The sequence below is a fragment of the Rhododendron vialii genome, chromosome 3a (assembly GCF_030253575.1).
Source record: "Rhododendron vialii isolate Sample 1 chromosome 3a, ASM3025357v1".
In the NCBI taxonomy this organism is placed as follows: Eukaryota; Viridiplantae; Streptophyta; class Magnoliopsida; order Ericales; family Ericaceae; genus Rhododendron; species Rhododendron vialii.
The window spans coordinates 25,377,353-25,395,548 of record NC_080559.1 but is presented as its reverse complement, the minus strand read 5'-3'; the positions used below and the strand labels follow the sequence as shown (position 1 = coordinate 25,395,548).

Here is an 18,196-nt window from a genome sequence, read left to right as displayed (position 1 = left end):
CACTTTGTAGAGCTCGTCAAAAACTTTAGCCACGTCAAAAATTATCTTCATCGGATATCAATCCATATGTTGTTGAGCACATTTTCCCCGGAAAAACCCGAATAGAATTGGATTTCACTCAGTTTTGTTGAGTCAATTACCCAAGGGAAATTTTTTTTTTTTGCTCGGCAAAAGAGAATTTATTAAACTCGAAAGGTTACATCGAGGGGAAATGCTGGGAAGCAAACTAACTTAACACAGCGAAAAGAAAAAACAAAGTAACACTCATCCAACAGGAGATTGGAAGAGGGCTCCTCAAGGATTACAATTTTAACAAACGAATACCATCTAAGAACCCTTTGAACTCCTCAATCGAATACACCTTAATCTCATATTTAACCTTCATCCACATGGCCACCCTGTACTTAATTAAATCCACTACCTCCTCAGAGCTGATCGTCATGCTATGAAATATAAGCTTATCCCGCATAATCCAAATTGACCAGATTGTCGCATAGAAACAAGCTTCCCAAATGTGTTTTTCTAGGTTGCGGAAACTAGAATCAAACCACCAACTCACCATTCCGGCTATCGAGGATTGACAAACCCAGAAGAAATGCCACCAATCCAAAATTTGAGACCATACGGACCAAGAGAACTTACAGTGGAGGAATAAATGATTAGGCGATTCCTGATGTAGCGAGCACAACAGGCAAGACTGGTCGGTCAGTACAATGTTCTTGCTAAGTAGAACTGACCTCGTGGCCACCCTTTCCTGAATAACCATCCAAGCCAAAATTTCCACCTTAGGGGGGCATAAATTCTTCCAAACCGAACCTAGGAATAAGTTCCGATCCAGAGATAACGACTCCCACTGTTCGTACACTGACCTTACCGAAAACCTCTTGTCCTCTGTCCACTTCCATAGCAAAGAATCAGGCTTGGACGGATCCATTGCATAGGATTGCAATCTTTGTATCAAAACCCCCAGTTGCTGATTCTCCCTATCTCGTAGCCTTCTTTTAAAATTCAGCCCCCAATTTCCATTCTCCAGCCCTCCCTAAATGTTGCTAATCACCTCATCTTTTTGAGAGGATAACATGAACAATCTTGGGAACTCCTCTTTGAGAGAATACGGTCCTAACCAATTGTGGATCCAAAAGTAAGTATTGTTGCCCGAATAAACTTTGATTTTGAAACCCTCTTTCACAATTCCACCAACATCCGAACTAGGATCACCCACCGCACATATATCTTTCCAAACAGTTGAAGCGGAGCATCTCGTTGGGTATTCCGAAAGCCAACTCCTCTGATCCAATTTGTATTTCGACCTCACCACCTTCACCCACAAAGATTCATTGTCATTACTAAACCTCCACCACCATTTAGCAAGCAAAGCTAAAATTTGTTGTAGTAGCCTTCTCACCCCTAAACCCCCAGCTTCATTTTCTTCATTATACTCTCCCATTTTATCAGATGTAATCTCTTCTTGTCGATTGTGTCCCCCCAAAAGAATTGTCGTTGCAGCTTCTCCAATTTTTTCGCCACTGCCACCGGCATCCTAAAGATTGACATAAAGTAAACAAGCAAATTGGACAAATTGGAATTAAGCTGGTTTAGTCTACCTCCAGTCGACATGAATCTACTCCTCCAAATACTCAACTTCTTTTGAGAGCGCTCAATAACTGGGTCTCATGTTTTGATATTCCTTGGGTTAGCTTCCAAAGGCAGACCAAGGTATTTAATGGGCAATTTTTCAACTTTGCATCCCATCACTTGGGCAAGAGCAGACACATCTAAATTGCTTCCTTTGATACCATAAAGAGAGCTCTTCGAGAAATTTATCCTCAAGCCAGACATCAATTGGAAAATCCTTAAAATCCTTTTGATGTTCCACATCTCTTCCTTGTCATTATTACAAAACATAATGGTGTCGTCCGCGAACTGCAGGTGTGATAACACAAGACCATTACCACCCATTACCACCCCTTTAATAATGCTTTTCTCCTTCGCTCTTTCCAGCAAAATATTGAGAGCTTCAACCACAATATTGAAGAGAAAAGGAGATAAGGGGTCCCCTTGCCTTAGGCCTTTATGAGTCTTAAATTCTTTCGTAACTAACCCATTAATTAGAACAGACATGGATACTGACGAGCAACATTCCTTGATCCAACTACACCATTTATCCCCACATCCCACCTTCTTGAGCATATCCAACATAAATCCCCAGTTAACACAATCATAGGCCTTTTCAAAATCCAATTTCAGGATAAGACCACCTCTAGCTTTACTCTTCTAGCTGTGGATAACCTCGTTAGCAATAAGAACCCCGTCAACAATTTGTTTACCCCTAATGAAGGCAGCTTGTGCCTCTCCTATGACAGTTGGAATGTGAACTCTCAACCTATTAGCTAACACTTTAGATAGGATTTTGTAAATCCGACCCACCATGCTTGTAGGCCGATATTCTCTAAAGGATGACGGGCATTCAACCTTAGGAATCAACGCAACAAAAGTAAAGTTGATACCTTTAGTAAGCTTTGCATTCTCAAAAAATTCTGAAAAGAGTTGTAAGATGACGGTCTTCATAAAAGTCCACCCCATCTTAATGAATGAAAAATTAAAACCATCTGGACCTGGAGCCTTGAGATTGCTGCACCCTTTCAAAGCTGCTACAATTTCCCCCTCATCAAACTCTTTCTCAAGTTCAAGAGCTGCACTCCGAGACAAAGTTCTTGGAAATTCACCCTCCAAAACTGCTCTATGGACTCTCTCTTCGAAAAAGTTACTACTAAAATATTCAACAGCAGCTTCCTTAATGTCCAACGGATCCTCCAACACCCTTCCATTCACCGTAACCGAACCTACCATGTTCCTCTTGAACCTGTTATTAGCCATTGCTTGGAAGAATCTTATATTTTTGTCTCCCAATTTCAACCAATTTACCCTCGACTTTTGCCTCCACAAAGACTCCGATAGTTTTGACAATCTCCAAAATTCAGACTTCATCTTACACTTTGCTGCTTTTTCATCAAGGGTAAGTTGTCTTTCCTCAGCCAGAATATTGAAACGGTTCAGCTCAGATTCAATCATTGTCAAAGCACAATTAATATCGCCAAATTCTTCCTTGTTCCACACTTTCAGCCTATCTTTGATTGCCCTCATTTTTTGAAGAAGAATAAATCTCGCCCACCCAGACACCTGAACATTATTCCAGGTTTCCTCTGCTACCTTCAAACAGTTGGAGTTAGATAGCCAAATATCCAGAAATCTGAAAGGTTTCGAACCCCAATTACGGTTGTCATCCAATATCATAACAGGGCAATGGTCAGAGATCAATCTAGGTAAACCCCATTGAAGAATTTTGTACCTCAATATCCAGGCCTGGGAGCATAAGAATCTGTCTAACCTACTATATACAGCTTGATTTTGAAAGTTAGACCACGTAAACTTCCTGCCAAGCATTGGCAGATCAATAACTTCCATGGAATTGCAAAACTCAATAAAATCCTTCATACCCCTATCCATTCTCAAACACCCCACTTGTTCACCAATATCTTTGATTTTGTTAAAATCTCCCCCTATACACCAAGGCTCTTGAAAATTTGCTTTAAGCCCCACCAATTCGTCCCATAGCACTTTGCGACTACCCACATCATTTGGGGTATACACATTCACCAATATACAAGGAAAATTATCATACAACACCCCTTGAAGCAGAATATACGACCACTGGACAATAACATTCGTAGCTCGAAAATTTTTTTTTTCCCATAAAATAAGTAATCCCCCAGAGGCACCCATCGAACTAGAGTTAACAAACTCAATATTATTACCAGCCCAAATTTTCTGAACAACTATTTATCAATCACTTCCAATTTAGTCTCTTGCACCCACATCATGTCTGGCTTCCTCTTTTTAATAAGCTTAAAGAGAAATCTTTTCTTAACAAAACTCCCCATTCCCCTAATATTCCAAGAAATAATCTGCATTAAATTAAGAGCTGAACAATAAAACTCCACATACCTGAACCGCTACCTAGGGCTCACCTGCCCTCTCCTGCGAGCGACGATACTCCTCAACTTCCAGTTCAATCATCCGGCCGAGAATTCTTTCACCTGTTTGAGAAAGATGAACACCAAGCTCACCACCTACCGCCATGGTCGCTTTACCTCCCTTACAATAACCGAAGGGTTTCGGATAGAATCAGAATGGATAGATTCCTCCGAAAGCGAAGAAGATGAGCTCCCACTTCTAGCCTCCTTCTCCAACTCCTCCTGAACACGGCAGAGGTTCGAAAGCTGTCGACGTCTTCTCTTTCTACACTCTGCATTGTTGAGATCAATCAAGAGACTAATGCTAAGAATTTGAGAAGATCTGATCTCCTGTTGGTTATGAGGCCCACTACTAAGACCCTCACTTTCCATCAATGCCACGAAATTGTTTTTACCCAAAATAGACTCTTGGGCCAGCCCACAACCGAGAGGCCCACCAGACTTAATAACATTAACAGCCTCCAATTCCACTCCTTGATCCAGCCCCTCACTGGCTGATACATGAAGGCCCAATTTGGAGCCCAACTCGTTAGCCTCGCTGTAAAGACCCGGTATTTTTAATAAATAACAAAAATCATCAAAACAAAAATATTATTTTTGCTCGTTAGTTTATTAAATGCGAAAAATTATTTATGTCGTCACATGAAATTTTTTATTCCATAATCAATTGTGTGCGCATGCGTGTCCGACGAGTAAATTCCTTATTGTGTGTATGTGTGTGCACTGAATCATTTTACCTAAACAATTTTACCCGGCCAAGTAATATATAATTTTCTTCCATCCTTGTCTGCAAATTTCTTTTTCTCTTAGCCAATCAAAGTGTGACAACACTTAAGAGTAGTATTCTCTTTTAACCCTTAAATTAAAGCCCCGATCCTATTTTGTTTTTGGCCAAGGGTTCTTAACCAAACTCACCTTATACCTGCCACCCCATTCTCTACAAAGAAATAGAACCCATTTTTCCCCGAACCCATTCTCGACAGAGGAGAGAGAGAGAGACGGTCACCACCTTCGGTCACCATCATCACCGGCACCTCCAGCCACCATTTCAACCTCTATTTTTTAGCTTCAGAAAATAGCCTTTTCCAGTCACCAAAACAGCTCCAGAACCAGCCAGAGAATAGCCCTTTTCAACCTCGGATCGGCTCCGAAGCAGCCTGGAAAATTTGCTCCCAAAGCCAGTCCCAAATACCCACAGAAATAGCCCGTTCCCGCCCCGAAACCTGCTGCATTTCAGTTCCTTAACAGCCCCGGAGAATGCATTGAAAATCAGTTCGTATCGGCACAGCCGAGCACCAATGCCGCACCTCCACTGCTGTACACACTACTACCACCGACGAGCTCTGCCGTCGCTCCGACCCGCCACCGAACCTCTCCGCCGTAACCGTTTGCCGAACGAGAGGTAGTCCGAACTCACCTCCCTAAATATATTTTATGTTCCGTATTGATTGTTTCGTATTTCGGTATGAAAATAATCGAACCCGACGTTGCCGCTTGTAAGCCGGCCGAAACCCGCTGGATTTTCCGAAATCCATGGCCGCGGTGTCTGTTGGCCATGGCTACTGCTTTCTTTCATAAAATTGTTTTAGATTAATTACAGTTTAGCCCTCAAGTTAGAGAAGTTTATAAATTGGACCTTGAGTATTAAAGGTTAATACTATAAACCCCAAGTTATTTAGTTTCGATTAAATCCTAGTTTCATTGTGATCATGAATTATTTTGATACTGGCGATACTCCAAGATGATTAATAGTAAACGTAGATTTTAGTTGTGAAAAGGATAAGAGAAAATAAAAAGAATTACTTGATTTGTTTTAATTGCATAATTAATTTTACTACATGATTTGTTTTATCGCATGTTTTGTTATTATCGTAGAATTAATTATTGTTAGCATGTTCGTAAAAAAAAAAATTATTGAATTGTGTGAAATTTTATTGTATTGATAGATTGGCCAAATAGGTTCCCGGGGTTGGTTGCGATGTGCGGATTTAACATATTAAATGTGAAAGTAAGTTTAAAGGAAAATGGATAATGTGATAAGCTGTGATTGTGATTCCGGACAAGGAATCCGGGGTTTGAATTATTGGAGTTTGATTGGTGGTGAATTTGTAAATTGTTGGTTTACGGAACCCTAGGTACGGCATGGTGGTGGTCGGCTCTCGGATGTTGGGACGGGATATAAGGGTGGCATTGTGCTTGCGTCACAACCCGGGCTAGACGGCGCTTGAGCGTTGCCGGTGAAGTTCAACCCGGGCTAGACAGCGCTTGAGCGTTGCCGGTGAAGTTTTATCCGAACTTATGGTTACGGATGAGATACCCAGGTATATAACTTAAGTATCTTTCATCCGGATCTGGAAAAAGGGAGTCGAACCACACCAATGTTTGTGCCAGAGGTTATGGGTAGGAACGGATCTGTGGATAAGATCTGAGATTTCACTTAGGTTAAAGAATAGTGATGAAATAATGGATTTGTTATCTTCTGATGTTATTTTTATTGCATTTCTATTATATATCTTGTTGCTTGTAAGTTATGGGTTCGGGTGGGTTTTGGCTATTGAGCGTCATCGCCCACGGTACTATGTTGCCCTGGTGACTCGAACACCAGGTATCGAAGACGGAACAAAAGTGTCGTATGATTGGATAGAGTTCAATCCTATTGAGGAAGAAGCTGAAAACCTCGGTTTCCGCGCACATAGTCGCTCTGATTAATTTAAGTCAACTTTATTTTGAAAGCTTCTAAGTTTATTTGGAAATTGTAATATTTTGATTTATTCGAAATGGTTGTAATATAATGACATATGCTTTTGAATTGGTGACGTAGTAAATCTATGAAATCCTTTTGTGAAAATAATCTTTGAAATGTTTATTAATGTCTCCGAATTATCGGGGCGTTACACTCACTGTCGGATTACCCAAGGGAATTATGTGCTTCAAAAAGATATGGATCGATATCTAACGAACATAATTTTCAACGTGATTAAAGTTCTCGACACGCTCTAAAAAGCGAACGATTTAAATCATCCTTGGCACAAGCCTTAAAAAGGACGAACTGCATGCAGACCCAACAGCAAAGAAGCCATCTTCAAAAACTATTGGAGCCACCCGGTGACACCCATTAGAACTAGAAGGCAAAGGGGGATGCAAGAAAGAAAAGGAAAAGAAAGATGCTTACCATGTTTGAGCAATTGCATTCGGGTCTAGGGCTGGAAAGGAGAGGCTTCAGACCGGAGGGAGTAGCGATGAAGTGAAAAGTGCACCGACGAGCAAGAGCGACAGTATTGTGAAATCGAAAGCTCGATTCTTTGTCGTAGAAGAAGTCATTCGATTCGATTCCATAGTACTAGGGGAGTTCCTCATCTCTCTGAGTTTTGGTTTGTGGGTATATATGCAGACTGCAGTGCAGGAGTTTTCTAACTTCAGATAGATTATTGACAAGGTACAGAGACACATGCACCCAGACTTCATAAATATAAGTAGCAGTTCTACGACTTCTATACATTTCCATTTATAAAACAAGAAAAAATTTTTTACGGCGGAGCTGTGAATATACTTTACAGTGTTCAATCGCGAGCATCCAAAAGTGTTTTAAACGGTCTAGATTAAAATAAAAAAAAACTATTTGCTGGGAGAGTTTGACTCTTTGATAGAAGAGATTTTTTTTTTTAATCCAAACCATTGATTGCTCAAATGGACGGCTGAAATTATGCGAAATCATTAATAAATTTCTCTCTTACAAAACTCCTGTATAGGCTTCTTGCTCAAAATTTTATATGCACGTCTAGAACCCATTCTCTCTGATCAGATCTAGAATGGCTTTCCTCTCCATGTGTACTTTCGAGTTATTTATTTATTTTTTTAAAGAAAAAAAAGAATAACTTGTTTGTTTGTATCTTCAACTCAAGCAGGTACTAGTATACTCTCAGCCATGGGGAAGTTGTCACCTCGTTTCTTTTTTGCCACGCCGCTTGGTAAATAATTACCCACATACTGCTTAGGTAACTGGAGGATTGGCCAGAAAATTGGGATTGTTCATTAATGATTTGCCAGAGAGAAATTTCAAGACTGTAATCAACTCCTAAAAAATTTGAAACTTCAAGTTGATAAAGGAAAAGAGATGAGATAGATTTTCTTCACTGTGAAACATGAGAAATTAAAATGGGTTTATATATTTCTTGTCTGATACAGTAGTAGTATTTCGTATTTTGAAGCTTTTTTTTTAGGATTCTTGTCAAAGTGCTCTTGATCTGGTTGATGTTAGAATAGGGAACTAAAAAGTCAACTTTCTACTAGGTAGTGGTACTGTAGTACTACCCCAGTGCCAGGCCGAAACAATTTTTTAGTATGGGTCTTTCACAAGTCAAATAAAAAATTGAGCCGCCCGAAATCCCCTGAAACGGTCATTATCGGGAAAATTGCGCACTCTACGCCCAAACAAAGTTCCAGGAGAAGCTCCAGCCGTTGAGATCCGTAACTTGGCACGACCACCCACGCCGCCACCTTGTGCCGCGGATCAAGTTTTGAGACGAGAGAAAAAAATGAGCAGATCAGAAAACGGGAGGAAGAGAGGGGAAAAGAGGAGGAAAGAAAATAAAGAATCTGCTCTTCTTAGCTTGTTATTTATTACTAGTTTCTTAATAGACTTTTTTACCAAATGTGGTTCAAAAGTTTTTAGTTTTTCATTTTCTCTAGTCGAAGATCGAATAGAAACAAAATTGTTCGATAAAATCATAACAACACTTCAAATGAAGGTAAACTAAAAAAGAGAACCGACTTTAAAACGTTCATGCAACGTATGTGCTATTGTTGAATGTATTTCAATAGCTCGAATAATCAAGTACTTAGTTAATGAAGCTTTATTTGTTGCTCGAAATGAAATTAGATGATCCTAGGGACCTTAAAAGAAAGCAATCGAAAGGCTTTCCATCTTTTTGCAGGCTAATGGAGGTTTCATCGTTCCTGAACCGGCAAGGGGAGCTACCAGCAACCCATCACCTCCTTTAGTCAAACAAGTCAATTGGAAAAATACCCGCAGCATCTCATTTAATGGTGATTATATCCGCAAGTTACTGGAAGAAGGTTTTGAAGGATGGGATCTGATTTACCTTGTTCATCCTCGGGAGATTTAAGCCTAAAGGATTGCACCTTCACATCACCTACCGTCGACCACACCACAGCTTGATAGATCTTAATCGCCCCTCCATCAGCAAAATCCTTGGCCTCGAAGGTTAAATATAACACGATAAGATTGCATGGATGAGACGGTACCATTAAAACCTTCACAAACTCCAGCTCATTATTTGTTGGAAATTTACGGAATTTTGGATGAATGAAATCGGGGCTACCGGAGGGTCTCCCGAGGCAACCGTGCATGTCCTGAGTTCGTTGTATCTGAACGCACCACAATCAATAGACGTATTGATGTGTGGATTTCGTAACTCCCGTAACTCGGCCCCCACCATGATTGTCATTCACTTTTGTAATCTCTCCATTCATTGGCTGAATTCATATCAGCAATTGATGGCAGCATTACACCTCCCTTACCTCTTTCACCCTCTAAAAGGAGGCTCACGTTTTGGAGAAGGCATCAGAAATACAAGTCTGCTTCTATACCTTCTAGCATATAATTCTTTGAGAGAGAGAGACATGCGGTAGTCAGTTCGCCAAGGCGGTCGACGGTGGTGTTTACGACGGCTTGCGGTTTAGTAGAGCCAACCCTGAGAGGAAGTTGCCGACGCAACCTACAACACCCATGGTAGGCAGCGAATCTTTTTTAAGGAGACTGTGGTATTACACATGACTCGGTTTGATATTCTGAAAATTCAGTTTGTATCTCATTCTTACACTCTGTCTACTATTTTTGTATTCTATAATTTGATTCAATCTTGTAATTGTATCGTTGTTAATGAAATTGTTCTCTGGAATATTCGTTATTGACGAATTTTTTCCAACACTATTTGCGTCCTGAACAGCACACTATTTGCGTCCTGAACAGCACTAGTTGTCATCATGAGGTTGCTATTACTATTCATCGAATTGACGACATTGTTTGAGCCAAACCGATGACAAAGCTAGAAGCTCCCCCGACCGAGCTTTTTTCCCCTTTTATATATAGAGATATATATTTTCACAAAATGGCGTGTGACAATTGGAGTAACATTGCCGAAACACCATTGGAGCAAGTACATCAGTGTATAGTTAAAAAAAACTAGTGCACAGTACATATTTTCATTTCACCTATTCACATTTCTTCCAACACTATATCAATACTATCTATTTAACCTATTATCTATTAAAATATTATTATTTTTATTTCTCCTTTTTCTTTTCTTCTTTTTTATAACTAGACATTACAATATATATATATATATATATATATATATATATATATATATATATATATATATACACACATGTATATATACTTCGAAACTCACGGTCAGAGGAGAACAACCAATTGTTGATGCCGTCGACCGCCGAAGCCCCAATTCTCCATCACTGTGAAGCCATTAAACCCGAACGCCGTGAAATCCAAAACCCAGAAGCCATTAAATCCAAAACCAAGTTGGACGAAGATGGAAGTTAAACCCAAAAGTGGGACGAAGCCATTGAACCCAGAAGTTAAACTTACTGTATGTGAAATCGATGAGGTTGGGAGTGAGAAGAAGAGGGGTGATCTACAGCTTCAATCTGTGTGGAAAGAGAGGGGGAAACAATTGATAAAATAATGGAGTACATGGTGAATAGTGCTTAGTCATATTTACCTAATCACTATTCATAAATGAATTTTACCTAGGCATTTACCTAAGCTGCTACAATACTCATTTTGGAGTTTTGCTTAGGTAAAATGGCTAAAAAGCTTTTTTAGCTCATTTGATAAACTTACTCTTAGAAAGCTTAAAGATGGCACTGGCATTGCTATCTTCTTATAAACCTTTGAAAGTGCATTGAAAAGATAGCTACAACTATTTTTAAGTAATAAATGGATAATCATATTAATCAAGTAATAAAAGATTAAAAAAAAGAAGCAGCCCATGAGACCATCTGAGTTGTGAGAAGTTTGTTATAGCTTTAGCTTTATGTATATAGATTGAAACCAAGATTTATCTTTGAAATCAATAAACCATCGCATAATTATACTGCATTTGTTCTATCATAATTTGGACGATCATTTGATACTTCCCAAGTAAGCAACACAGACACGGATACGGGATATGGACACAACACAGACACGCGTACAAGTCATTTCTCTGAAAATTAGGACACGGACATGTCGGGGACACGTCAAATGTAAGATGTATTTTTATTATAGTACACACCCATTATTAGAGTGTACCATAAGCACTATGATTTATATTTTTGGATTTAAAAGTGAATAATCCGGCCCATCAATTTATTTAATCAATTTAATAAAATAAAAAACGGGCTTAACAGGTAACCGGTTGTTCTCTCCTCTCCGATGTAAGGAAACCGAATCCCCAAGACCCAGTAATGACGTGTATAGATTAGACAACAAAAAATTGTAAAAAACCCTACAAGGCGGAATTAGGGTCTTACTACAACTTCCGCGTCACGAAAGCTGGTTGAACTTGTTACAGTACATCTTGTTGTATGCCACGAATACTGCTCAGCCGTACCTTATGATCTTCTACCATATTCCCTTATACCTCAAATCACGTACCCGTTTGTGGAAACTTTACGTGATTGTTCTCTTTCACAGTCCACTTTTCTGATCTCTCAAAAACATATCATCAACCTAGAGAACGAAGCGGTATATTTATAGGGTTAAGGCAGGGATTTAAGAAGAAATAAATCTGGACTCCTTGTGTAAATAAGAAATCTTAACCCCACCAGAATTCTATTTCTTATCATACAAATTACAATTCATCCTACTACAGAATTGTAATTGCACTCTCATCCTTATCTCAATTATATTTCGAGCTCCATGTTATTAAATACTTATTAATCTCCCCACGTTAAAATCACAAATACCCATTGATTAAAATAAATTACTAACACCCGACTCTCTCTCCCTCTCCATGACTTGGCCGAGGAGTAATGTTGTTCTCTCCTCTCTGACTCTCTCTCTCCCTCCCATTGATTGTGTTGTTTCGAAGACCTTACTCCGGTGACGATTGCCATCCAGCAATCTTACCATCTCCATCCGTCATGATTTTGAACTAATGGAATATCGTCTCTGTCTCTCTGTCCCTCCCGCTGCTAGTTTTGGTTAGATGACCACACTCCATTGATGACTCACTCCGACGTCCTCGCTAGCTTGACGATAAGTCTCTCTCCCTTTCTTTTCCGGTGCGGGAATGGTGATTTCATAAATATATAACTAAAGGAAGGGAAACAACCACAGGAAGTTCATATATCACGATAAAACTCAAGTAGCTCGGCTAAGATGAACACTCTTGAACCTTTTTACGGCAATAAATATCGAACCTTCCCAATCAAAAAAAAGAAAAGAAAAGGAATTTTGAACGTTCATGTTAGTTCAATTTCTATAGGAGTACCCCTCTTTCTCTCTTTTTTTTATCGGTAAAGAATAATATCTGTTATGATCGTTAGATTAGCACATTTTTTGGAAGAGAAGTTGAACTTCTAGCCTCCTTTCTCCTGACATGTAAGTACACCCAAGATACCGTCAGGCCAAATTAAGATCTTCTGGCGCGCGTATTACATCTTTTAGCTGTAAGATACGCAAAATAGTATCAATGGAAAGTACCAAAATATACCAAGAAATAAAAATGTATATTATATGCTGTGGCAATTAATGGAGTCTACAATGGAGGAGTACATGAAAATCATGATCGAACAACAATTTCATGGACATAGAAATCCCTCACGGAAACAAGATATATACATGGGTTAACAAATCTTGGTCATTCTTGCAATTCATAAGAATGATCCCATTTCTCTTCCCAAGCCTCTCTCTGAACAATAATAAATGAAATCCAAGGATCGTATAATTTCTGGAAACTTTTGAATAATTCTCAATTTTTCTTCTTACAAGCTTTGTGCTTTGACCATTCAAATCTCGACGTCTCATTGGCAGATAACTTCTTAGCTCTCTCCCAATCATGAATCACAGTCGTTAGATCAGCCAACTTGGCACTTATACCAAGACAACAATTAGCATGAACAGTCACCACAAACCCAATATCTCTACTATTTTCACAAAAGCCACTAAAATAGAGTGTGTCCAAGAGCCTGTAATTGAGTCCTAACTCTTTGAAGAAACCATTTTCAATGAGCAACCGCACAACATCCTGCTCAGTCTGTCGAATGTCGTCATTTCTTTTTGCGTACCAAGTATCATACAATGTAATTGTCTTGTTGTTTGATCTGACAATGGTAAAACCGTTGTTGACGTAGCAGAGTTTGTTCCCTTCGTAACCATCGCAAGCGATTTGAAAGTCAAATGTTTCATTTGGGCTCAGAATGGAAAATGGGTTCCTAAGCCATAATATATCAGTGTCCTGCATTCAATCATGAAATAATTGGTCAAATGTGAATATACATAAATAAAAAACAAATAAATACTCCTATCATGTCAAAAAGATTGTTATTTGAAACAATTTCAAGGATCAATAAAAAAAATTGCAGTTAAAAAAAAAATGCCAAAAAGATTGTTCACTGTATATGTAGAACGGTAATTACAAAAAATAAAATAAAATATATGCTTTGGTCAAAAGAATTCAAACATTTTTTTCCATGTTTTAATTTAGCGCAGTAGACTTTTTTTTTTTTTTGAACAGAAGGAGTATAAGATGACCAATGAAAAAGAAAGTCACCTTCAAACAAGAGAATTACATACCGAGCTTTTTTTTTATTGGCAATTTTTTTTATTTATTAAAACCCGACAAAGAGTATATCGAGCTTCCAATAAAAGATTAGATAAAACACCAAAAGGGCAACCGCCCATACACCCAAGGGACAAAATCCGTAAAACACCAAATGGGCCAAGGCCAAGACTATTGGTAAGTGGATGCTTTTGTAACTAATCTCATTCACGTTTTTTTTCCGTTTTCTTTTAATCTTTGTAATTTCAATTCATTGATTAATAAAATTTTCTTTGCTGATATAACAAAATAAAATAAAATCTCAGTCGCAAATCAAATAATGTCGTAATTAAGAACATGATGTAGACCAAGTTAATCCAACAAATTTTTCCTGAAAAGCTCAAGAAGTAACACTACAATTTTAAGGGCTCTTTTGGGCTAAAATTTGGGTGCCGAAGCGTTTGCTTCACCTTAATTGAATACATGCCAGTGTATATTCTCATGAATGTATCTGAAAAAATAGCCTAGTTTCCATGCAACTAAACAAAAGTACCGTGAATATGAAGTTGTAGCCACGCTTGAGAACATCCCCAAGAAACTGAGTCCGCCTCCACATCATCTTGTAATAATCTTCATTCCCGTATATCTTCTCCTCAACAAAATTTATACCTTCTACTTCAAGCTTGTAGCAATGAAGTCGAAGAAACTTGCACCGGTTGTAGGATACTGGATCGGTGGCCACAATTAGAACGTGATTTACTAACCCCTGAGTACCATCGCCGTGCCAGAAACCGTCCAAGAATAGATCAAGCATTGACTTGTCTCCTTCCACGTAGGCTTTGTTTACCACAGCGATAATAACAGTCTTGTTTTCTGTTGATGTTTCGGCTAAAACCTCGTCGAGTTCATCCTGATAAATAGCCATTTTATGCTGTAGATGATGAAATCAAATAGACTGTATCAATATTACGGTCACGTTTGGGGTAATAACGTACAACTAACTACGATTGATATATCTTCTAACCAGTGGTTCATGATTTTTGAAATCTCGTCAGTATCTATAGATTCTCGAATTTATATTGGTTAACGACTGACAAAATTTGTTAACCACTTTGGGAAATAACAATTGAGAGTTGAAAAATCGTGATAGCATTAGCTTGATACAACTACTATTGAACAATATGAAAAGATAAGAAAAACTATTGGAGCCACCCAGTGACACCCATTACAAATCAAAGGCCAACGGGTACCAAGAAAGAAACAAAAAAAGAAAAAGAAAAAGAAAAAGAAAAAAAAGAAAAGATAAGAAATGAAGATGGTTACCATGGCTGAGGAATTGCATTGGGAGCTAGGGCTGGAAAGGAGAGGCATCAGAGTACTGGAGGGAGTGGCGATGAAGATGAAAAGGAAGCCGAGGAACAAGAGCGACAATATTGCGAAATCAAAAGCTCGATTCCTTAACGTATGTGTCGTCTGATTCAACTGTGGGCAAGGCGGGAGCTCCACGCTACTAGAGGAACTCTTCATCTCTGAGGTTTGGTTTTCCAACTTTGAGATCGATGGATTAGGTGCTTGGACACCCTAGACTTTATAAATAAGTAGAGCTTCGAGGACTTAATGCTAATCTTTTCCATTTATAAAACTCACATTCGACACTTGCCTATGTATATATTTATATCAAAGATGCCAAATCATTGACGATCATCGCCAATCACAGGGTTGTATACAGCGCTAAACTGTTGTGAAGTTGCATCAGATACCTATATAAGAAAAATCAAATTAATTAGTAGCACGCTAAAGGGGTGTTATACCAGCAGTACGAAAGTAATGTTGTGAAGTTACGGGTTCATATCTTAGGGAGAGGAGTTTTATACCCATTGTGGTTTATTGAGTTGGGATTAGGGTAAAAATGGATTATTCGATCGTATGGGAAAAAAAATACTACTAATTTTTAGTACACGCGAGAAACCTAATTTAACTAGACTTAGATGGTAGGGAATGGAACCCGACCCTAATGAGAATCGAACCAGATCTTCTTCATGGTAAAGAGAAACCCTTACCACTTGGTTATCCCATTGTTCCCAATAGCCCAATATATTGTATAGTTAAGCAACATGTATATATATGTACAGTGAGTCTCAATTGAGGGAGTCCTTATTTTAGTTAAAATGCAGACCTCCTCATTTCTTCCATTTTCCGATCGAATTTCGATGATCCGAGCCGCTCAATGTGTTTAAAACGTGATTTTAAGGATGACCGGAAGAAATCGGCAAAAAAAATGACAGGAAAGGGCTTCATCTGAGCAGTTTTTGCTTGAATCGTTCGATAAAAAACAAACAAAAACTGCTCGGATGAAGCCCTTCCCGGTCTTTTTTTTTTTGCTGATTTCTTGCGGGTACCCTTAAAATCACGTTCTGAACACATTGAGCGGCTCGGATCATTGAAATTCAATCGGAAAATGGAGGTCCATATTTTATTAAAATGAGGTGGTCTTTACGGGAGACGGACTGTATATATGTATATGTATATATACATATATAACATTGTTCTTATTCTACGTATGCACGAGGAGATGTTTTAAGTTAATTTGGTTGGTGTTTCAAGAAACGCCGCTTATTGTTCCTACGACTGTGCAATTTATCGAAAAATTGTTTCAACAAGAGTGAATCGGAAACGTAAAATTATCGATTGAACTTAAAAAAATACAAAAAAAAGGGAAAAATTACTTTAAAATCTGCATATATAGTTAGAACTATTTATTGTATTCAGGTTACTAGACACAAATTAAGTCATGGCAGAATGACGGAACTCCACGTCAATGGCAACAAAGTGCCCCGGGATGTCAGAAGTCCATGCCAGATATTTTCTTTTAGTCGGTTGAGAGATACTCCGTACTAGTAAAATCAAGTTTCTGGTGGAAATGCTAGGTTGTTAGAATGTGTCTTTCAATGGTACGTTGTCCTCCTATATATAAAGACTTTAAAAAACTAATCACATAATAAGATGGCCGACAGTTTTTTGTTTACAAAATTGCTAGAAACACAATATATATTTCAAACACAACTCTTCACATATTTATGAGGCTCGCATGCATTAGTATATGTGAACTCCACGTGTACGTGAGATATTATGTTTGGTGTTGTGGTTGGATTATTGTGTATATAGTACTTTTGGTTTGTTTATTCAATTGCGATGATGATTCACAGTAGCTCAAAATGTACACAACAACAAACCACAACTCCAATCACAATTCCTTTATATACACGTGGGCCTACACACAATTATGGGTGTGGGTCTCACACACATATATATATATATATGAGGGAGCTGTGATTGGTTGTTGTATACCTAAATTTATTGCAAAACAATTTGGAGAACAATAAGTATACAAACTCACAAATCCTTACACACTCCTTACAATAGGTTTGGGTTCTAAACACTGGACCTCAAACACAAACAATTACACAAACACCCTCACAATAAGGGTGAGTTCCCCCTCCACACTGAACCTATAAGGGTTGGTGAGTGTTTGTGTGTGGTGGTAGCATTATTATTTGGAGAAAGACAAGCATCATTTGAAAACATATAACTAATCCACTTCAAAGACTTAACCTCATTTCGCATTGCCTTCTTAAAAAATATAAGTACTTATTTCAAAATTTTAAACTAAAAAATAATGTATTTACGCAAATAATTTTTCAATTTTTTTTGCACCATTCAAAAGATCTCAATGAGATCTACTCTCTCCGTCCACATTTTTTGGTCCATTTTGGAAATTCGTGTCATTTCTAAACCATTTTATCTTCCAATTTATAATATTTTTCATAATTTTGAAAATATAGAATAATAAAACGAGGGAGTATCAAACAAAATCTATATTAAGTACCTATTGAAAGATATAATCATTTGAAAATGGTACAGACTCCCAAAAGGGACTAACAAACACGGACAGAGGGAGTATAAAATAAGATTCATATTGCTAGAGAAATTATTTATGTAAATACATTATTTTTGAGTTTGAAATTGTCTTTTTAGTAAGTACTTATATGAGAATTTGGAACAGGCGAGAGTATCCTTAAAGAGAAACTTTTTTACAGCGGAGCCGTGACATACTTTACGGTACTTAGTCGCACACGTCCAAAAGTGTTTTGGACAGTCCGAATTTTAAAAAAATTGTTCGCTAAAAAAGTATTTTTCAAATTCGGATCATTGATTACTGAAACGGACAACTGAAATTCCACATAGCTGTGAACAACTTATTCTCTCATTCTTACACTATTTACAAAAGAAACAACAGCAGACATTCTGAAATAGCAACAGCTCCAACCAAGGACGGAACCAGGATTTTACCCTAGCAGTGGCGAAATGTATACTAAA

At 38.2% G+C, this 18,196-nt stretch overlaps 1 protein-coding gene across 1 annotated transcript; it reads right to left on the bottom strand.

Moving 5' to 3' along the window:
* Positions 1 to 12,770: 12,770 nt before the first annotated feature.
* Positions 12,771 to 15,388, bottom strand: LOC131320693 (uncharacterized protein At1g28695-like). Its single transcript, XM_058351482.1, has 3 exons — positions 15,143 to 15,388; positions 14,373 to 14,750; positions 12,771 to 13,516 (listed from the first exon to the last, which is right to left on the bottom strand). The coding sequence occupies exons 1-3, from the start codon at positions 15,344 to 15,346 to the stop codon at positions 13,031 to 13,033; spliced, it is 1,068 nt and encodes a 355-aa protein (XP_058207465.1). The 5' UTR covers positions 15,347 to 15,388; the 3' UTR covers positions 12,771 to 13,030.
* Between the last annotated feature and the right edge of the window lie 2,808 nt (positions 15,389 to 18,196).